This window comes from Periophthalmus magnuspinnatus, chromosome 1 (assembly GCF_009829125.3).
Source record: "Periophthalmus magnuspinnatus isolate fPerMag1 chromosome 1, fPerMag1.2.pri, whole genome shotgun sequence".
Taxonomy (NCBI): domain Eukaryota; kingdom Metazoa; phylum Chordata; class Actinopteri; order Gobiiformes; family Gobiidae; genus Periophthalmus; species Periophthalmus magnuspinnatus.
Window position 1 is genome coordinate 15952925 of NC_047126.1, and position 19433 is coordinate 15972357.

A 19433-nucleotide genomic window follows, 5' to 3' on the forward strand; every position below is an offset into this window, starting at 1 on the left:
CTTAACATGATCATAAATAGTTCAGATTTTGAGTAACTGCCATTTAAAACACAAATTAGACATCTGGCTGAACTCTCAAAACCAGGAGACTTGACTACGGACCAAGTTGATAATCGACGATTAGAAATGATAGAATTTCAATTATGATTTGATTAATTGCACAGCCCTGCTCCACTGGTTTGCAAAACAATAATTGTCTCTCTGATAAAATTATGAATCAGTCCCATCTAGGTTACACAGTGAAGAGTAGCACATTCAATGATATTTAATTAGGTGTTGATGATTAATAAAGTAATAATCATAACAAACGATACTAACACCTCATTGACCTTGTTGTGAGTTGTTCTAAAATCCATTAACTTTGAAATAGAAAGATGATAAATACAAAATAAGTTGACCATTTGGCACACTTTTGATGACTAATACATGGGAAAAGTTTACTTGGAAAGAAATAATGAATCCAAATATTTGTGGACAGCTTGTGAGTGTAAAGAGAGTGAGGAGGCGGGAGTGGGAGGTTAGAGGCTGCTAAAGTCTTCACCTGTTGCTGGACATTTGTACAACTTCACACTTCACATTATCAAAGTTTATTATCTATGAGACTGATTTGCTTTGTTTAGTTACTGTAGTCCATTGTAGTCCATTGTAGTCCATTATTATGCTTGCAAAAACAAAGCCTTTTTTGGTGTTGGCAATAATACAGGTGTATCAGGTAAAATGCACAACTTGATGATTTCAGTAGACGTCTTTTTTCAATTCTGAATATGTAAATATGTGTAATCCCTCAGTTGTCCAGACAAATTCAAGTCTGTCAACTGGACAAAAAGTCAGATTATTAGTGGACACTGCCTTATATCTATCTGTCTGCAGTGTCCACCAGTAATCTGACCAAAACTGAAGAGCCGGCTTAGATGAGCAGCAAAACAGCTACACTCCTACAACTTTTTGTCCAGTTGATGGATTTGAATTTTTCTTTTATAGTTCTGAATATCTCAAAAAGATAAATTACACCAAATACATTTCTTTGTTTGTACTTTTGTATGAGTTAAATTGGTAAAACAAAGCGTTCCTTTGAGTCCTGTAGTTGCAGAAGAAGCCTTCAAATATAATTGGAAAAACAAATGCATTTTTCACCTTGTTGCTAAGTGAGTCTGAAACACAGTACAAGATTAAAATTGCAAACACAAGTTGAATATTTGGCACAAAATCCAATCCACAATAGTAAACACTTATGAAATTTTTTATACAAACTTTGAATCTTAAATAACTGAGCTTTAGGAGCAGGACCGTACCTCAACCTCTTATTGCTCCTCTCCAGCAAACCACAGCTCACCTCAACCACACCTCTAATTACCCAGAAGCCCTGTTTATTCAGGCATGTCCCGTCATCGTATCTCCACTCTCTCGACCCCTACCACCCTGTGTTTCCTGTTCATTTTGTTGTTGTTTTTTTTGTATTTTTTGTGCAAACTTGGTATATTTGCAGCTTTCTGGTCAAAAACGTACAAAAAATGTGTGTCGTGGCTCTAGTGGTCACTGCGTTTGTAAGTGCTTGGTGACATCACACAGACTGCCCTGATTACAACTACGTGTTTCTGATTACAAACACCTGGCTGCAGGGGTGGAGTTTGAAAAAATAGGCCAATCACACTGTTCTTATACCTCCAAACCTCACTCCTCCTTTCTCCTCACTCTCTATTGAGTCCTCCAGGTACAGTCCAGTTTATCAGCTCTATTTGAAATGTGGTTGTGGGCAGACTTTAGGTGTTTAGTCCCACTTTAAGCAGCCCTTTAGAAATAGTTTTGTTTGTAAAATGTGCTATATAAATAAATAATGATTTTAAAACAAACTATTATATACATATTTTTTTTCTGGACAGGTTGCAGCGATTAACCCCAGTCACCCTTTGGCCCAGATGCCCCTCCCACCCTCTATGAAGAACTGTATCCAGCTGGCGGCGTGCGAAGCCAGCGAGCTGCTACCTATGAACCCTGACCTCCCTGCTGACCTCTTCACCTCCTGCCTCACCACGCCCATCACGATTGCTCTCCGCTGGTAAGGATGACTCTCTATACTGATATTGTACTTTAAGTGATCATTTTACATTCACATTTTATACATCCATTTTAAAAAAGTTAATTACATGGCCTACGTTGGTAACTATTAGTGGCTATGACTGCCTTGTATTCAAATTGATATCATTATATGTGTGTAAGAAAATAATCCTAATCTACCTCACAAGTACACAAATTCTTTTCAAATATAAATTAGTGCTAATATTAAATTTTTATTCAACAATCAAAAGTCATACAGGGACACTAGATGCACTCATTTATATTAACAGTTCATAAACAAATCTGTGTTGCTCCGACAAGAGGTGCCACAGCAAAAACACTGCTCACTGCTATTAAATATGTAGGAGGTGTAGGTTTGAACAACGCCTACTCCAGGGATAGTGAGAAACATTCCACACTCTTTTACATTCGTTATGACTTTAAGTAGTAGCACTTTAGTTTTGCTTATTTAAATATAGAATACTATTTTTTTGTGTGTCAATTTGCAGCAAGGGGCCTGTAATTCGTTTTTTTTTTGTTACACTCTGTATATCAAGCATTATTATTATTATTTTAACAGAGAATAAAAAAGCAGTTACGATAGTTTGAATAACACACACAGTTGCATTTAACACACTACTCATTGCCACCATAAAAGGCCAAACAAAGTAATAGGTACAGAAAAACAGCTGGTGTCACAGTTCATGGTATACATTCTACACACTATAATAAACTAGCAATGATAGTATGTTGTGTTATTACCATTGACTATATTTGTAAATGGACATAGGGCTAACACACTAGCCACCACGTTCCAAATAGGAAGTGATCATGGGTGCACTTCTGGCTCCATTGTCTCTGGCTTCAAACCACTTTACATTGAAAATTTGTCTCCCCTCTCTCTGTAACTGCTGCTGTCGGGCTCGTCATTTTGGTCTTAAACTGTTCGTATTGACCTGTTCTACATGATTCTGGTGTTTATTTCATTATTTTGTCCATGAATCAAGATATGAACATTAATAGCAGACAAATATGGTGCCTTCTTTCCCTGAGAATTGAGGTTTGATTGACAGTGTTGCTAAGTGCCCATTCCCTGCTAAACCAGCGGTGCAGGTGTATTGCTCCAGTATTGCTCCAGATTGGCTCTTTGGTTGCTATGATACTCATGGCCAGAATTCCAAATGTGCAACTCTGCTCCAAATTCGCCCCTATAACTGTAGCCTAAGTGAGCTTCATTTGACTGGAGCCGAATGCTATGGGTGACGTCACACTCACTTAGTCCACTTCTTTATATTGTCTATGGTTATTACCTAATGGCCATGGAAAGTTAACCCACCTTTTCTGCACTGCAAAACTCTGCTCTGAGCTCTGAAAAACACTTGTAAACTCATTGCAGTGAATAATTAGGACAATAAAAAGCAAGTACAGTGCCTTCAGTATTATGTTGGTATACTCCCTGAATTTTAAGATATATTTTCCGAACCGTATTCATCAGTTTTTTGGTCTCTTAATGATAATCCGAGTAAAATCTACAAGGACAAGATGTGCTCCACTGTGTGCAGATTAGGAAAAAAAAACCCCACTGAGATAACAAGATAAAATATTGTGGAACAAATAATGGATATGAGAAATACTGTATCCTCAAAGAAACAACACACAACTTAAGAAGTCGTCCTTTGTTTTGAGGGGGAGCAGAGAGTGGCTTATCTTGCATCAGGCTGTCAGCTGTGTGGGGGGCTGGGGCTTGCACTGGTAGCCAAAGGGGGTTACATCATGTCCCCTCCACCGGCTTCAAACCTCTCTCTAAACGAGGTACGTCATTCATGTTTAACGCTAGCATGTTTCTCCACTTCCTCCACTGTAAGCCCACTACCATCTAGGTTTTCTTCAAGCTAATAATAATAAGATAATTAGTAAGCTTTGTAGTTGTTAGACAGCATTGAAGTGTTGTTGTAGGTTGTGTAAAATTACTAAAGCTTCACTATGTAACTTTTCTGTGGAGGATGCATTCTTACTGTGTGCGGAGCCTCTCCACAGAGTAATAGGTACAGAAAAACAGCAGATCTGAACTGTAACTTGGCCTGGTGTTGCGCAACCTGCTTGTCTCTTTGGAGATGATTTTAAGGCTATATTATTGAACATTTCAAGCCAAGCAATAACATCTCCATGGATACAAGCAGGTGGCAGACCCATAAAAGTTACATAGTGCAACTTTAAGAATTTGTACTATTATGCACTTTTACTTTGTTACAGACTGTGGTGTTTATGAACAAGCACTTCTCTAAAGTTTTGTCAAGCCTGGCCAGACCCTCATAGACCCTTTGTAGACAAGTTTCTTTATTCATTCTTTGTCTTGCATAAGTTGTCGTCGGTGACTAACAAAGGCAGCGTGCTCCCTGTTGCCAATACCACACCAAAACAAAGATTGGGATGTGTTGGTAACAATGAGGAATAATGAACAAAAGGTAATCTCTGACTTGCTGTGCATCACTGCAATTTCACACACTTTTATTAGTGTTTGATAATGTTCACTTTAGTTAACTTTTTTGTTTAGTAAATAAAGTATGTGACATTTTAACCAATAAAGGCTTAAATTATGTTTTTTTTTTGTTTTTTTGTATTTTTATCACACTGAATAAAAATGTAGAAAAACATGCATCCTTATTTTATGCTTGCAAGCTTGCATCTCTATAAACCTGATTCTTATTTGGCCAGGTCTTGGTGTTCAATATTTGCATCCCTCTAATTTAGTCAGTCAATAACTGGCAAAGATTATACTTATCCAAATTTGTTTGAGCAAAATTTTCTTTTCAAAGCATTACTGTCAAACATCACAGGTCATGTAGTGTTACTTTAAAGTTTCAAATCAGGTTCTATCATATCAAATATATATTTAATTGAGGTGAATGCCTCCTCATTTACTATTCCTTCTTCCCCTTGTCATAAATGATTACGTAATGCGATGTGTTTGGTTTGAGGTCAGCTTTATTCCCATCTATAAATATATGGTAAGTTCGAGCTTAGAAAGCCACGTAAGTTACATTGACAACTTCCCCTCAGGACAGGCCGGACAGCAGTCAAATGTTTCTTTTCTGTCATAAAAATGGCCGAATTGCGTTTATCTTCCTGCGACTCTAAATCCTGGCTCTGCTCTGACCTTCAGCATAATGAGGTCTCTGAGTTATGCCATTAATATTGATATGCTTCCTCAACAGCCCATTTCTGGACTGGACTGGAAGCTATGAGCCCACCGGACAATATTGAACCAATGATTTCCTAATACCCCAGCCCCCTAAATCCAAAAATAAATGCTACGCTTCAGGGTTTTGTACTGACCCTTTTGCATGCACCAGCAGCAATTATAGTGGAGTTATTAAAGGAGAATAAACATAGTGAAATTACTGTCAGTGTGGTGTAAGGTTGTGTTTAATTAGATTGGTTTGTGTATGTTTTGTTGCGATCCGTGTGACATTTGTACTGGCTGCCACTATCACTCAAAATCATCATTAGTCATTTTATAACCTCCACATTCGAGCCCCATTCTCAATTTAACTGTATGCAACTGAAAATAAAATATAAAAAATCATAAAAATGGTACAAACCCATGGTATAGTGATAGTTCTGCACTCTTTCACATTTGATACTTAAACCTCAGCATTTAAGCATATTTCTGTTGGCAAAATATCTGTTTTAAAAAAATAACATGCTATTAATTTTTGTCAGCCATTCAAAATTGATTGCCAGTTTACACCATATGTAAACACATGCTCTGCAATTTTAGCTCAGTATAACATCTTTTGAAATACTAAAGCAAAAAAATCAACAGATTTTAAATACCTGAAATACCCACTTGGCAACAGTCAATCTTAATTAAATGCTTTTTTGCCTTCCGTGGTTACGGCTCCACTCTTCTCATTATTCTCGATTTGTTGCTGTGCACGCAGTGAAGCCGGAGGTGACTTTTAGCAGAAGGACCGGTGTAGGCAGAGCAGGGGGATCCAGGATCATCATTAACTCCACGAATTGGGTTTTCAGTCCTTGGCAGGTTTTGGTACAGAATAACAATCTGATTGAGAACAATGGAAGACCTTTCCCACCAATTCTCAATTCTTTTCCCACAAAAACATGGCAGCTGTGCTTTCTGTCCCTCTTCTTGCATTTAGACTAGGTACAAGATTAATCACAATTTGAATGCAACTGAGGAATGGCAACGGGTACAATAACTTAATAACCATGATTTCATCCACAAGCAACAAAATATCCTCTGCAAAAAAAAACCCTAACCCCATAGTTTATATCTATACATCTTTCAGCCAGTTTGTTTAAAATGGGAACTTCAAAATCAGCGTCCCAGCGTCCCAGCATTTGTCATTTTGGTATAAAAACACACACAAACCAAAACACTGTACTCAGGTCCAGGATAAAAACAGTCTAATCTTATTATCAAAGCATAAATCGCAAATCTAATCGCAATCATAATACTTGTCAGAAAAATCATAATTAGATATGTTTCCCAAATCATTCAGCCTTATCTCTAACCAATTCTTTTACCACAACAAACATGGGCTCTTTGGTTTAGCTCGTCTCGCATTTAGACAACAATGCAAAAGCGCAGTTTTCCTCCCCTGTCCCTGTTGTACCCCTATTATTTTCTAAATACAGACATTGCTACACTGGTTTCTTCTTAATTTCACGCAGCCCCAGGGTAAAAGCAATGAGAAAAAAAATTGTCCACGCTGGTGTGGTGCTAGACTCATACAGATCGGCTTGTGCACAGGCTCTGCTCAGCTCTAAAACTTTAATAAGATGCATTGAGGGCTGCATGATGGGGTTTACAGAAGGGAAGAAGGAAGCGGCTGGGGAGAGGGAGGCATGTGTACCTTTCATTGCGCAGCTGAGCAGAAAATCATTACTGATGGAGCGCCATCTTCAAGGGATTTCCCCGCTGCGGAGACGGATGGGCCGGGATGATGAGGTGAGGAGAGGAGGCAGGAGGAATGGACCATGGATTTAAAGGGACAGGGTCAGCGTCAGAAGGACACACACATAGGACCAAGTGTTACTGTAATGGGAGCTTCTTGTCTTGATGGCCTTATGCATTGTTCAAATATTTTGATTGGTTTATGTATTGGTTGGTTTCACTTGACAGCTTCTAATATATCTAGCAGATGCTTTCTCTTTGTTCATCATATAAATCAAATTTATTCTTGCCAAAAATCACAACTCGTCAACTTGCAGGGCTTAACTAAATTATCTAGATTAAATTATGAGGTCTATCTACATGAAACAAAAACACAATGTTCAGTGTCTTCTGTCAGCATAAAAACTAAAGCGAAATTATTTTTGACAATAGTTTCAAAATGCGGCGGTATTACTGAATTACAAAGGAGTGGTTGTCGTCAGCTTAAAGAACAGTAGGACGTCAGATTAATATGGCAAGTTTGTTGAAGTAATGATAAAGTTCAACATCTGTGGAGTTTTATTGGATATTTCTTTCAAAAATTGGGAACTGTCTATTTTATGAAAGCCCCTGCCCTCCACCTGAAAGTACATTTTGGCATCATATTGTAGAACATGTTGAAAGTGAACTCTTATAACTTATAACTTATTATGGTGGTTGTTGCTACTTACACGCACGACTCTTGTTCCTATATTCCAGAGGTGCCCAAACATCTCAAAACATATTCAAAGCGGAGGACCACAGACCAGTGATCAATGCAGTGCAGTGCTTTAAACACAGCTTTGACGGAGCCTCTGTATATTAATAAGGCTTGAAACACATTCATTTTAGGTCTGTATCACAATGCAATGAGACATTTGAGGTTATAGTTGTAGAATTACTTTAATTTGCTGTTAAAAGTACTGCTTATTATCAATTGGGCCAGTTCAGCAGGAGGCTTGAGGGCCAATAAAAACTGGTCTGAGTGCCGCATTTGGCCCCCGGCCCTTAGTTTGGACACCCCTGCTATATTCCATCTGATGATGAGTGAAATGATGAGAACACAGCCTTTATTATGTATATGCTAAATTAAAAGAGCTGCATTTCTTTTGTCACATTTATTAAGATTAGTTTACATTGGCACAAGACACTGAAGATGGCGTTCTCAATTATTGTGTGTATTATTGGTAGCAAAGATGTTTCCCATAACCCTTAAACCACTCAAAGACAATAAGAAACATCAAAGTAAAAAAACAAAACAAAAAACTTGAATCATTTGCTTATGTATTATGTGAATATAGATATTTTTTCTGTTTTATTATTTTCTCCTTGCCAACCTCCTCTTATTCAGGAGGCCTTCGCATTGATTGGAGGAATACAAAGCAGGCATCTCTTCTATTCAATATTGCTACAGAAAGGTGCACATACTAACCCTGCCACGGGGCCTTTTGTACGCATAACAATCCACTTTCTCACATCATAGACATGAAATTCCAATCAGCTAGTGTGTTCAAGATTGCAGCTGACCTCGAACCTCCCTCCCAATACATTCATGACGCAGAAATATCAACTCGTTATATTTGAAAATCAGCATTCAAGGTTCGAATCATTCTTTATTTAGCCACACCAACCTTGACATTCACATGCAGCAAAGGTGTATTATATGATTACTATGTGTTGTCTTTTTCACTAATACTATTTTGCATTTGCTCGTTAAGACCCACACACTTGCGTTCAAAGTATATATTCCATAAAGTGTTGACACCCTCCTATCTCCGCCCCTAGTTTCTTGATGAGATCTACAGAGGTGGTTACATAACAGTACCGTAAGCCTCTGCTGCAGAAACCTTTGTAGATTTAAGAGCACATCGGCATTACCTCAGAAAACCTCCCCACATCTACTGGTGTTTGGTAACTGTCTTGTAAAAGAGAAATGATATAATATTGTACCTTTGACACTTTTGCCTGCAAGATGTTAGGCTTAAAAAATGTCAGTTCCTAACCAGTATGTAACTTACGCTCGAAATCAATTACTGCAGTATTATATAAATTTATCTTTTAGTAAGGGAAAGCACATCCAGTTCCTTATCACATTACTTCTCATGTGTCCTCTCTCCTCATTATAAACGTGGATTAAATAATATAGAACACTCTTTAATGAAAAAAAAGGGTTAATTGCCTCACCCTGCTTTCACCTCTGCACAGACCGCTAAAGTCCGAGCTGTTGAAGCCAATGCGCGTAGGTCACGCTTCCACATCGTTTAGTTACTTAGATGAGGCTGCCGTTGTGTGAGGTGAAAAAGAAAATAAAACTAGATGATGGCAAAAGACATCAAAGATCAATTATTAATACTGAAAGGAAGATGTGTCACTCTGCACTTACTGTAGTGAACTGTAAAGATCCTTTAAAGCACAGACATCTAAGTCTGACTAGTTTTTGAAGTCTTTGTTAAATTTTTTTTTTTTTTTCTTTATATAATTCAAATAGACCACTTACTCATTTTGTTACTTAAAGAAAAGATATATAGGTAATTTAAGTACAGGCAATTTAAGGACACCATATGACAATGGCTTAAATAATTGCCAAGATTTGATGCACCCAAATTATGTTCTGATGCACCCAAATGAAAATCTTAGTTGCACCGGTGCACCCAACACAAATTGTTAATCTGGAGCTCCAATAAATATTAGATTTTACTTTAAAAAAAAAAAATTTTTTTTGGACAAATACTGCTCAATCTTTTCCAAATGTAAATATGTTCCTGCTAATATTTCTTATCTAACATTTTTATGTATGCTGAAAGACAACAAAAAGGTATGAGGACCTATGTTAGCTTATGTTAATTATAGAGGTGGAGAGTGTATCTAGGCCTGTCGTGATAACAACTTGTGTGATATCGTGCAATATATTGCTCAAGTAAATAGACAATAGATCAGACAATAATCGATAATATTGTACCTCAATGTACAATATTTTTAAAAACACAAACTTCAATAAATAAAAAAATAACAGAACGCAACACTTAGTTTGTATCTATAATGAGTTATTCATAATTCAACCTTCTGTTAAAAAATAATCAACATGTTCCCACTAGTGCAAGGAAAAGGTACCACAATATTGACCCCCCCACAAAGTATTGTTCCATCTGTGATGTGCCGAAGTCGATATAGGATTTGTTGTGACAACCCTAAGAGTGTCAGTTCTTACCATAATATCCTCTTTATCCAAATGGACTAGTCAAACATCTATAAACACATTGAATTGCTTGTTGGTGTGTAAAGTCATCAGGTGTGTCTGAGGTTCTCCAAATGATTTGAATGTGACTTGTGCAGCTGACTCACAAAGTGGCCTCATGTTGCAGTACAAGTCTGGCTCCTGTCACAAAGTCAGAACAGTTGTTGGATTATTCACTGTTGAAGTCGCTCCAGGATCATTTCAGGGTGACATCATCTCACAGTCTGTCTCTGCGATGCTCTGCTCACGAGTTAAACATTTGGCAAAAGTTACATTGAAAACATTAAATCGAGAATATGACCACCTTAATATTATTGGTGGCCATAATGTTTTCAAATAGTGTTTTTCCATTGGATTTTAGCACCCACTGTCCAACTGGGTTTATTTGAAATACAGACATTAAAAAGACACATCCGTGTGCAAATGTGAGAAGATCATATAAACATTTGAACGAGCAGGCTTTCATCTCTGACCTGTACCATTACAGTGATATCAGGTTAACATCAGCATTCCCTGACCCTGATATGGTCTTCATTTTTTTTAAATGAATACATTTAATGAAATTGCAGACCAATGTGCACCTAAAAGAAAATATTAGAATGAAAAACTATAACTGTAGATCATATTTGTATTGGGCATCTTTCATAAAACAAGAAATAGATCTTTATCGACTTCATACTTCCTGCCTGCGCTGATAGAATCACAAAAATCCGCCAATGTTCTGGAGGACCGCAAGATCCCTCAGAACCTAGTATTCATATATTATGAACTGATTCAGCTATTGTAAATTCTAAAGAGGAAATATGTGAGGCTTTTATTTGGCCTTTTATCTCTGCATATGACGTTTTGGATAATAATGATGTTCCTACTGATCTTGATTATGTTGAATCTGCATCTCTCTTTCTCTTTAAGACCTTTCACTTACATGGAGGTCTTTAATCCCCTCTACTTCACAGAGCTAAAAAAAGTTCACGGGAGCTGATGACCCTAGTCCAAAACTCTTATTACAAGCTGGAATATTGGAAAACTGCACATGTTTTGCCTTTAGATAAAGCTGGAACACCTAAAAATGTAAATAATTTCCGGCCAACATCTAAATGACCTTGTCTTGCAAAAGTTTTAAAAAGTTAGTTGCAAATCAAGTTACAATTGATTCATATAAATGCTCTTTTTTCAAGTCTTATCACTCGGGTTTCAGAAAAGGGCATAGAACTGTCACTGCAACCACAAAAGTTTTAAATGACATTTTCACAGTGCTTGATGACAAACAAGATTGTGTAGCTCTGTTTATTGATTTAACTAAAGCTTTTGATTCAGTAGATCATAAACTACTTTTGAGGCGTGTAATGGACCCAACAGAAAGGTGTAAAAATAAGTTTCAACTTAACAAGGCTCAAAAGCTGGGCCCAACTGGGGTCATCTTAACCAGAAGTACTTTTAAGGCCCTCCCTCCTCCTGGGTCTTTGTCTGGCATCTCAAAAGAAACAAGTGTAAGTAAATTTAGACTGATATTAACAAAAATTTGTTATGTAATTTGTTCCAAAATAAACTCAGGCAGTAGCAGCTGAGGGGTTTAAGTCAAATTTTTTCTAACTTGAAGCAAAGGAGTGCCCCAAGGCTCAATTTTGAGCCCGCTACTTTTTTTTTTTAGTTTAACTTTTAATACAAGAGCTTATGATTAATCGTCTGTCTAAAAACTGCCTGCAGTAGAATTGGGGAAAAAAGCTTTCAGTTATTTTGCTTGTCGAAAATGGAATACATTTCAAGACTTGCAAATTGGATAAACTGGTGTCACAGCATTTTAACTGGTTATCTGGTGAAAAACATTTATAATCACACCTGCACCTGGTTTTAATGTTATATATAGACCTATGTAGTTATTTATTTTGTTTGTTTATTGTTTGTAATGCACTGTATTTTAACAGGAAGCTCATGAAAAATAGAGTCTGGTGCTTTCACTGTATAAACAAAGATAAATGATAATGATAAATAAAAAGATAAATAAAAATAATGATTGACCCCATAACCAAATGATTGTGAATTCCATTATTCACTTTTTCTCCCGCTGTCTAATAGATCACCACTCCTCTAGTATGTGACCACCTTTTAGAAATCAGAATGAATGATCAAGTAAATGTAACATAAAATTTAAAAAAGCACTTTATAATTAGATAAAGATTATCAATAAACCGAATGATATTGACATTGCTAGAACTGGATTTTAACCACCAAACTTCTGCCCTGAGAATTCATACACTGTTAAATAATTCCATTTATTTTAAGCTACTTGTTTTGATTTTGCTTGCTATTTTGCTTGCTGACCACACGTACGGTCTTCTCTCCAGGACAAAATATTAACTTGACTGATATGCACAGTCAATATGATACCAGATCCTCTCAGTATTACCTTTAACAAGCTGTGGGCAAGGTCAATATTGCTACATGTTCAGGAAACATGTGTTAATTAGCATAATGTACCCTGCTTTTTTAATTTAATAGTAACTGAACATTGTAATGAGGTATATTTCCCTGCTGCTTTGGCCAGGCCTCTCTCTGGCTATGTGTTTGTCTCCTATTAATATTAAAATAATGCCATTAATCATAATACATCATCATTTAAAATCTGCTGTGGTACTGAAATGCTCACTGCAACAACCTTATGTAACAGCAACAAGAACTTCACAAGTAAGATTAAAAGTGCAAATATTTCATAGTTTGTTTGCCTTCTTCACTGCGAGTTAAAATGTGCTCATTAGTTCTTTGAGAGTCACTTACTTTGTGTCTTTTAGCTCAAAACACTGCTTTGAAAAACTTAATGTGCCTTTTTTTTCCCCCACAGAAAAAAGGCTTCAGGCTCCTGACACTTTTGACATCTTAATAAACTGACAGGCAGATCTGTCTGTTCAGCTTGAGAACCTTGCAAAGAATTTCACTTAGAACCTACTTTCTTTTATACACTGCCGTTTAAAATAGTGTTTTAAACGGCACAAAATTGAAATGTCTCACTTAGATATTGGCATTAGTTCAATATTGAAAAATTTATATAATAATAAGTTAATATTTGGCACTAATATTTTTTCTAAGCCACGCCATTCTCTCTTCTCATTGGTCATTGTGAAATGCATCAGTAACACAGTGCATTTGTGTTATTGAAAAGGTAAAATGGTGATAGAAGAGAAGAAGAACACTTATCATATTTACTTGCACACTGTTCTTCAAAGCAGCCATGGGGCTGCACAGCAGCTCCCTTTCTGTACTCAGGTCCAGTTCTTGTAGTGATCTAGGGTGAGCCAGGAGTGTCTGTATACACAGATCGGATGGTGACATGTCCTGTAGAAAATGATCACGGGCCAGTTCCGACTGTAAAGCAGGTGGCATGTGGGCATAGGTGCAATAAAGGAGGCCTTTAGTGTCATTTGCCCTGAGCTGTTGACCAGGGCGACGGCAGCAGTTACACAGCTCTGAACGCAGCACACTGGCGATGGAGCAGGACCCAAACCCTGACTAAAGCTCTGTAGCCACATCTGTCTGCATGACTCAGGCTCAGGCCATGGAAGAGAGCTCTCTTTCAACTCTCAAAACAGCTGGCAACGATGCAGTCATCATTGCAAAAGCAATAGGCCCTATGCTGTGTAGGGGCTAGGGCCTAATAACAGCTCTCAACTCAGCAGACCCAGTCTCTTAACCGACTAGTAACTGATGAATGGAATTGTTACATAAACTTGTTATTGTTGTTTGTAAGTGTTACATACAAAAGATGTTACGTTAATAACACATAAATAGTTACAAGAACAACAAAAAGTCTCAACCAAACACAAAATATCAGATTAGTTTAAGATCAGATCAGTTTAGTTAAAATGTAGTGTTTATTTTGCCTTTGAAATAAGTATTCTTTATGACTGGATTAACCCTCACATTAACTTGGTGATGTTTTAAACTGCTAAAATAGAATGTATACTCTTAATTCTTGCCAACTTTATCCCTTATAGTTTTTATATAAGTCATTTTTGGCTTAACTGTGTCACATTTGACTTGAAATATAAGATCTAATTAGTGCTAATTTGGCTTCCCATTATTGTGTTGGCCCTTATGGTAAATGCAATGACTGTAATTTCTATGATTGGTGAGGTAATTACTGTATTCAAATGCAGGGAATAAATTGTTCCTCCTAATCACATCATGTTGCTGGGCAGTATGACCTCAAATGACTAACTTAGAGTGAAAATTGCCCTGTATTTGCAAATGAATATTTTGCCTCCATAGTTTACTGTCAAACTGTGTGACCCTGTGCACACACTAAATATTCTGTGTAATGCTCTTATAGCTATCCATGGATTTCAGAATTATGAAAAAATAGGACTGTGGCCATAGTAATTAACAATTTAAAACAGTGTTATATCTTGAATTTATAGTGTTGGCTGGCTGTGGTTACCATAGAGCTAAGCCATGAGTTTTGACACCGGTGAAAAAAGTCCATCTGGATACAAATACAATGTTAAAAAGTAAACAAAAGAGCTGTGAAAAAGCCTAAGAAGCTCCCTAGTCTCTCCTGGTAAAAACATTTATCACATTCTAATGTCAGAGTACTTTTCAATGAGTGCTTTTTAGTATGCAGCATCTTGAAGGGTCTGTACCTGATGTATTGGAGCAAAAATGTCTTCTCTTAGTACAGATATTTTGTGCAAGAGAGAGGAGGGGCAGTTCTGCTTTGTGAGGTCAATATAAGTCAGCTGTGTACTGCATCTATAAAGGTCTATCTAATCACAGTGAATAATTAGGATGTTTGGAATTCATAAAGTAAGTGAGAAATATCTGAACCCCTGCACACTATTTAAATAAACTGTTTCTATTTTTCAGTAAATATCGGGTATACCACCTTTAACTTTGTGTGTATTTTGTTTAATTTCTACCAGTTATAAAGTTCCTTCCAACTTTTAGTGATATCTCTGTATAGGTTGGGTCCAAAGCTCCTCAGATTAGATTTGGGACCATGCATGACTGACAGAAGTGCACTCTTGGGAATATGGAGTATGATTGAAGAAGTAATGAGCAGTGGAGACATTGGACCCATTGGGGACCCTCAGCCCTGGCCCCTCCCTCTCCTCTTTTTGTCCCAGGAGTAGCACACTCACCTCACTTAATTTCTCCTCTCCTAATGTGCACATGCCCACTTGTGCCCTGGCGCCTCGTATTTTACTGCTCTTATTCTCTGATCCTATTAAATTTTGCCCACCTCCTGCATGCTTATAATAATCCTCCAATTTCCTCTTTGTCTCTGCCCTGTTGTTCCTCTGTGCTTCTGTGGCCAGAGCAGTTTTCCTGTGGTGGACAAAAAGTGTAAGACAATAGCCATCTCCATTGGATTTGTGTAAAAGATGCAGAAAATGTTTTGCATCAATAAGTATTGTTTTGGTTTGCTCGTAGCATAGGCATAGGTGTAGTTTTTAAAGTAATAAAGTAACTGTTAAATGGACAGTTGTCATGTCACTATCGCTCGCTATGCTTTTTTCCCACATATATTGCCCAATATATTTACCCAAATAAAATAATGGGAAAGATTCTCGTATAAAGGAGTAGCATGCTCACTTACAACTGTTGTCCCTGGACAGGTTGATGTTTAAAAAAACATAATTAGTTGAATGTGGATAAATGGACCAGTCAAGTTACATTCTCATAAGATTACAAGGTGCTGCTGTTTACTTGAAACCTTTAGGTTTTTTTTCCTATTAGGCCACTTTTTCAATCAATTGAAATGTATTCATAAAACACTGTTCATACAAAAATGTAACACAAAGTGCTTTACAGTCATTAAAATCCCAGATGCCCTTCCACCCAACCACCCAACCCACACAACCACCCAACCCACATAACCAGCCCACACGCAGACATAGCCACATGCACAGTCTCACCCACATGCATACACACACACACTCACACACATGCACACACATGCACACGCTAAAATACACAAGATTAAATACAGATAGAGATGAGGCTGGGTACAGATGAAATAGCTGAGAAAACACCATCAGAGGAGCCGCCTGGACCAGGAGCAGAGAGCCGGTCGCAGCCATCAGGACACCGACACAAGGCCCAGGGGAGAGATGAAGCCGAAGCACCAACCCAGGAGCCCACGGGACAGGCCGCGACAGCCACAGCCGACCACTGCCCCAGGCTCAGAGGACTCCTACAGAGGAAACACTGGAGATCCTAAAAGTGATCGAACAAAAACCTTAGAACAAGAATATATACAATGGTATCAATAAAAACTGGAATATCCCAAAAACAAATAAACATACTCAGTACAGGTAGTAATAATAATCACATAAAATGTTTTTAAGAGGAAGCACTACTCTGCATGTAAACTTCATTTATTTGGACTGGGTTTTTTGAGGACTACCTAATTTGTCAGTCAATCTTATACTTCCCACTCCATATTTTTAACTTTCTAATACAGCCCATAAAACAATACATTTGTATCAGCTCCCTAGTAGTTGAGATAGGCTGAACAATGTCGGGATGGACTGAATTGACTAACTGTAGCAACATTCACACTCATAGTTCTTTGAAATGGGTCATATTTTACCTAGTTTATCAAATCGGTGCTAAACCCAGTCACCTCTTGAGTCTCACAGCAGGGACGCTACCACCTCTGCCACTTTGTTTCTGATTAGTAATTGTTAAATGATTTGTCTCAAACTGAGCCATAGAGTCGTGTTTATGAGCTCTGACTGATTCAGCTCCTGCCCTCATGCTGTTTTCTCTCTTGTGTTTGGAGCAGCACCCGTCCTCTATACGGCCACATCATGGGTTTAAATGGTGCAGATCTGTTCTTTAGTGTCTGTGGTGGTCCGATCGCCCCCCTTCTGAGCTTTCTTCTATGCTGCAGGGAGTAGGCTGCTGTGGGGTTTGGAGAATGGCTGAGGTCCTGATGCAACTTCCCGCTGTTTCTCTCTCTCTCTTGTTTACTTTGGCCCATCTGTCGTCTTCTTTTTTGCACTTAATTTTCACTTCAGAGTTTTATCTCTTCAGTGGGTCTGCAGTTTTTTGTTTTTTTGTTAGTTTGTTTGTTTTTTTTAAATAAATGCCAACAGTATTATCTTCAAAAAATGTTTTCTCTATCTGACACAAACAAATCACATTTTTACCCAACTTAGCAGCAGGTCGGGTGCATGTCTAGACATTGCATTGTTGATTTGATCTTCTAAGTTTAGGGAGAAATGATAAATGCAGCCATAAGAAAGTCTTTTACCCGATCATGTTCAATACACGAGTCATGTGAAGTACGGACTGTCCCATCACCTACCACCTATATTTACTATTATCACGCAAACAAATTAAAAAGACAGCATTCTGCAAAACATGGCAAACCTCAAACCAAATCTGAAAACAATACTGAGTTAGATTTGCTGCTGCACTGAATTCTGACTCCGTTTAAGAGATGTACGGCCTGTTCTCTTCTTTGCAGGGGCTCGTACCACATACTGCATCTTTTATGTGTACTTCAAATACTTTTCAAAAGAAGGCACTGAACATAAAGGAATATCTAAGGCTTTAGTGTGAATGAATACCAGAGAGTGTGGCTTTTTCATAAAGACGGCTGTGACGAGTTTGCTGATTGCTGTTTTTTCTGGTTTGAACTTTGGAATTCTTTGTGGCCTGTGCTGTTCTTTAAAGAGGCTGTATATGTCATTGTGCTGCCATGTGGGATCTCATTATTCTCCAGCACAAAAGCAGCTCTGAATCGGAGCTATAGTTTACATCCGTGGTCCTGTGAGGACATTATCCTTTTTGGATTACATTTCCATCCATAGTGGGAATGACTCCAGCTTTTTTGTAGCAGAGAAAAAAATTACTCCAGCCCATGTTACTTGTCTTGTTCTCTTGTTTCCCATCATTCAGAGACATGCTTCTGAGTATTCAATTCTTCTTTAAAGGGACAAACTTTATTTCATTCATTTCATATTTCATAGCTTGCTCGAAGTTGTATTTTCTTTGCTTCATGTTTTAGTAATCCTGTACCTGCACTTGAGGCTTGAGTGCTCAGAAAATGTCTGGTTCCACCTAACCCCTATCGCCGCCCACTTCTCTGTACTAACTTGCATTTATTAAAAAAAAATAATAATAAATCAAACTCTGGGTCATATGTGTTGGGTTAAAAAATGTCACTTCGCCATTTTTCCACAATAAAGAGACTGAAAATGGTGAAATGCTGTATGAGCCTATCAGTTCTGCAGATTTGAACAGGAAGTCAGTAGACCCATTTTAATTTAAATATATGATTACAATATATGGTTTACATTGAACAAAATATTAATTTGTCATCTAGGCATGATATAGTTGATGCTAAATATTTGGGAAAAAGCATAACATGTCTTCTTTAAAAGGCCCCCAGGCCCTTGTCATGTGAATCACAATGCCCTGTGAAGCTGAATTAATAATTGCTGTATTTAGATGGAACTAAACCAAAAATTATTTCTAAAATAATTTCTTCTTGATACACCTCTGCTTCTTTCATTCAATATGATGGCAAGTTCATCGTTAGTCTTAGTTTACCATTGTGTGCTCAGACTTTGAGAGTTCAGACTTTTCTTGCACATTGTATAGAAGAAAGGCATTCATAGCAAGTTCACAATGTCACATAGGAACTGTCTGATAATTCAATGCCATTCTGCAGACGTCTTTGTATCCAAGTTTGATGTGGACTGTCTGTATTTATTGTAACAGCGAGTATCGTGTAATATGAAAAATACTTCATCTTATATTATACGCAGTACTGTCAAACTTTATAACGCATAGTGCTATTTCACAAGTAGGTATTTAAATGTCTGTGAAAAGTAATGGTGTTTTGTTGGAGGCACTGAAAGCTCTTTAGTTAGTGTTTGGATAATCCCTGTGGATAGGTAACAAATAAACTTGTGTTCTGTCTCCACTCCTCCCTCTCTATTGAAGTTATAAGTCATTTTTGTGTTAGTTTAAGAGAGAGGAGGTGCAGTTCTGGCCCTCTAGAGCCCTCTGCTCCCTCTCTAATATTCCTACTATAATATCACTGCTAATGCTACTATGCCATTTTTATGACAATGTACAGATTTACGTGTAGAATTATGAATCCTCCATTGTATGGCATTGAACTTGCTTATCTGTTTCAGTTACAGGTCTTTTATTGCTACCTTTAAAAAAAAACACATTCTTATCGTGAGTGGG

The 19433-nt window shown here is 37.5% G+C and overlaps 1 protein-coding gene across 1 annotated transcript in view; it reads left to right on the forward strand.

The window, feature by feature from the left end:
- rptor (regulatory associated protein of MTOR, complex 1) overlaps nt 1-19433 on the forward strand; it is a 221095-nt gene that overhangs the window by 90644 nt on the left and 111018 nt on the right. Inside the window, exon 7 of the mRNA XM_055221347.1 lies at nt 1881-2056. Coding sequence (XP_055077322.1) covers nt 1881-2056 — 176 coding nt within the window. The remainder of the gene's footprint in view (nt 1-1880; nt 2057-19433) is intronic.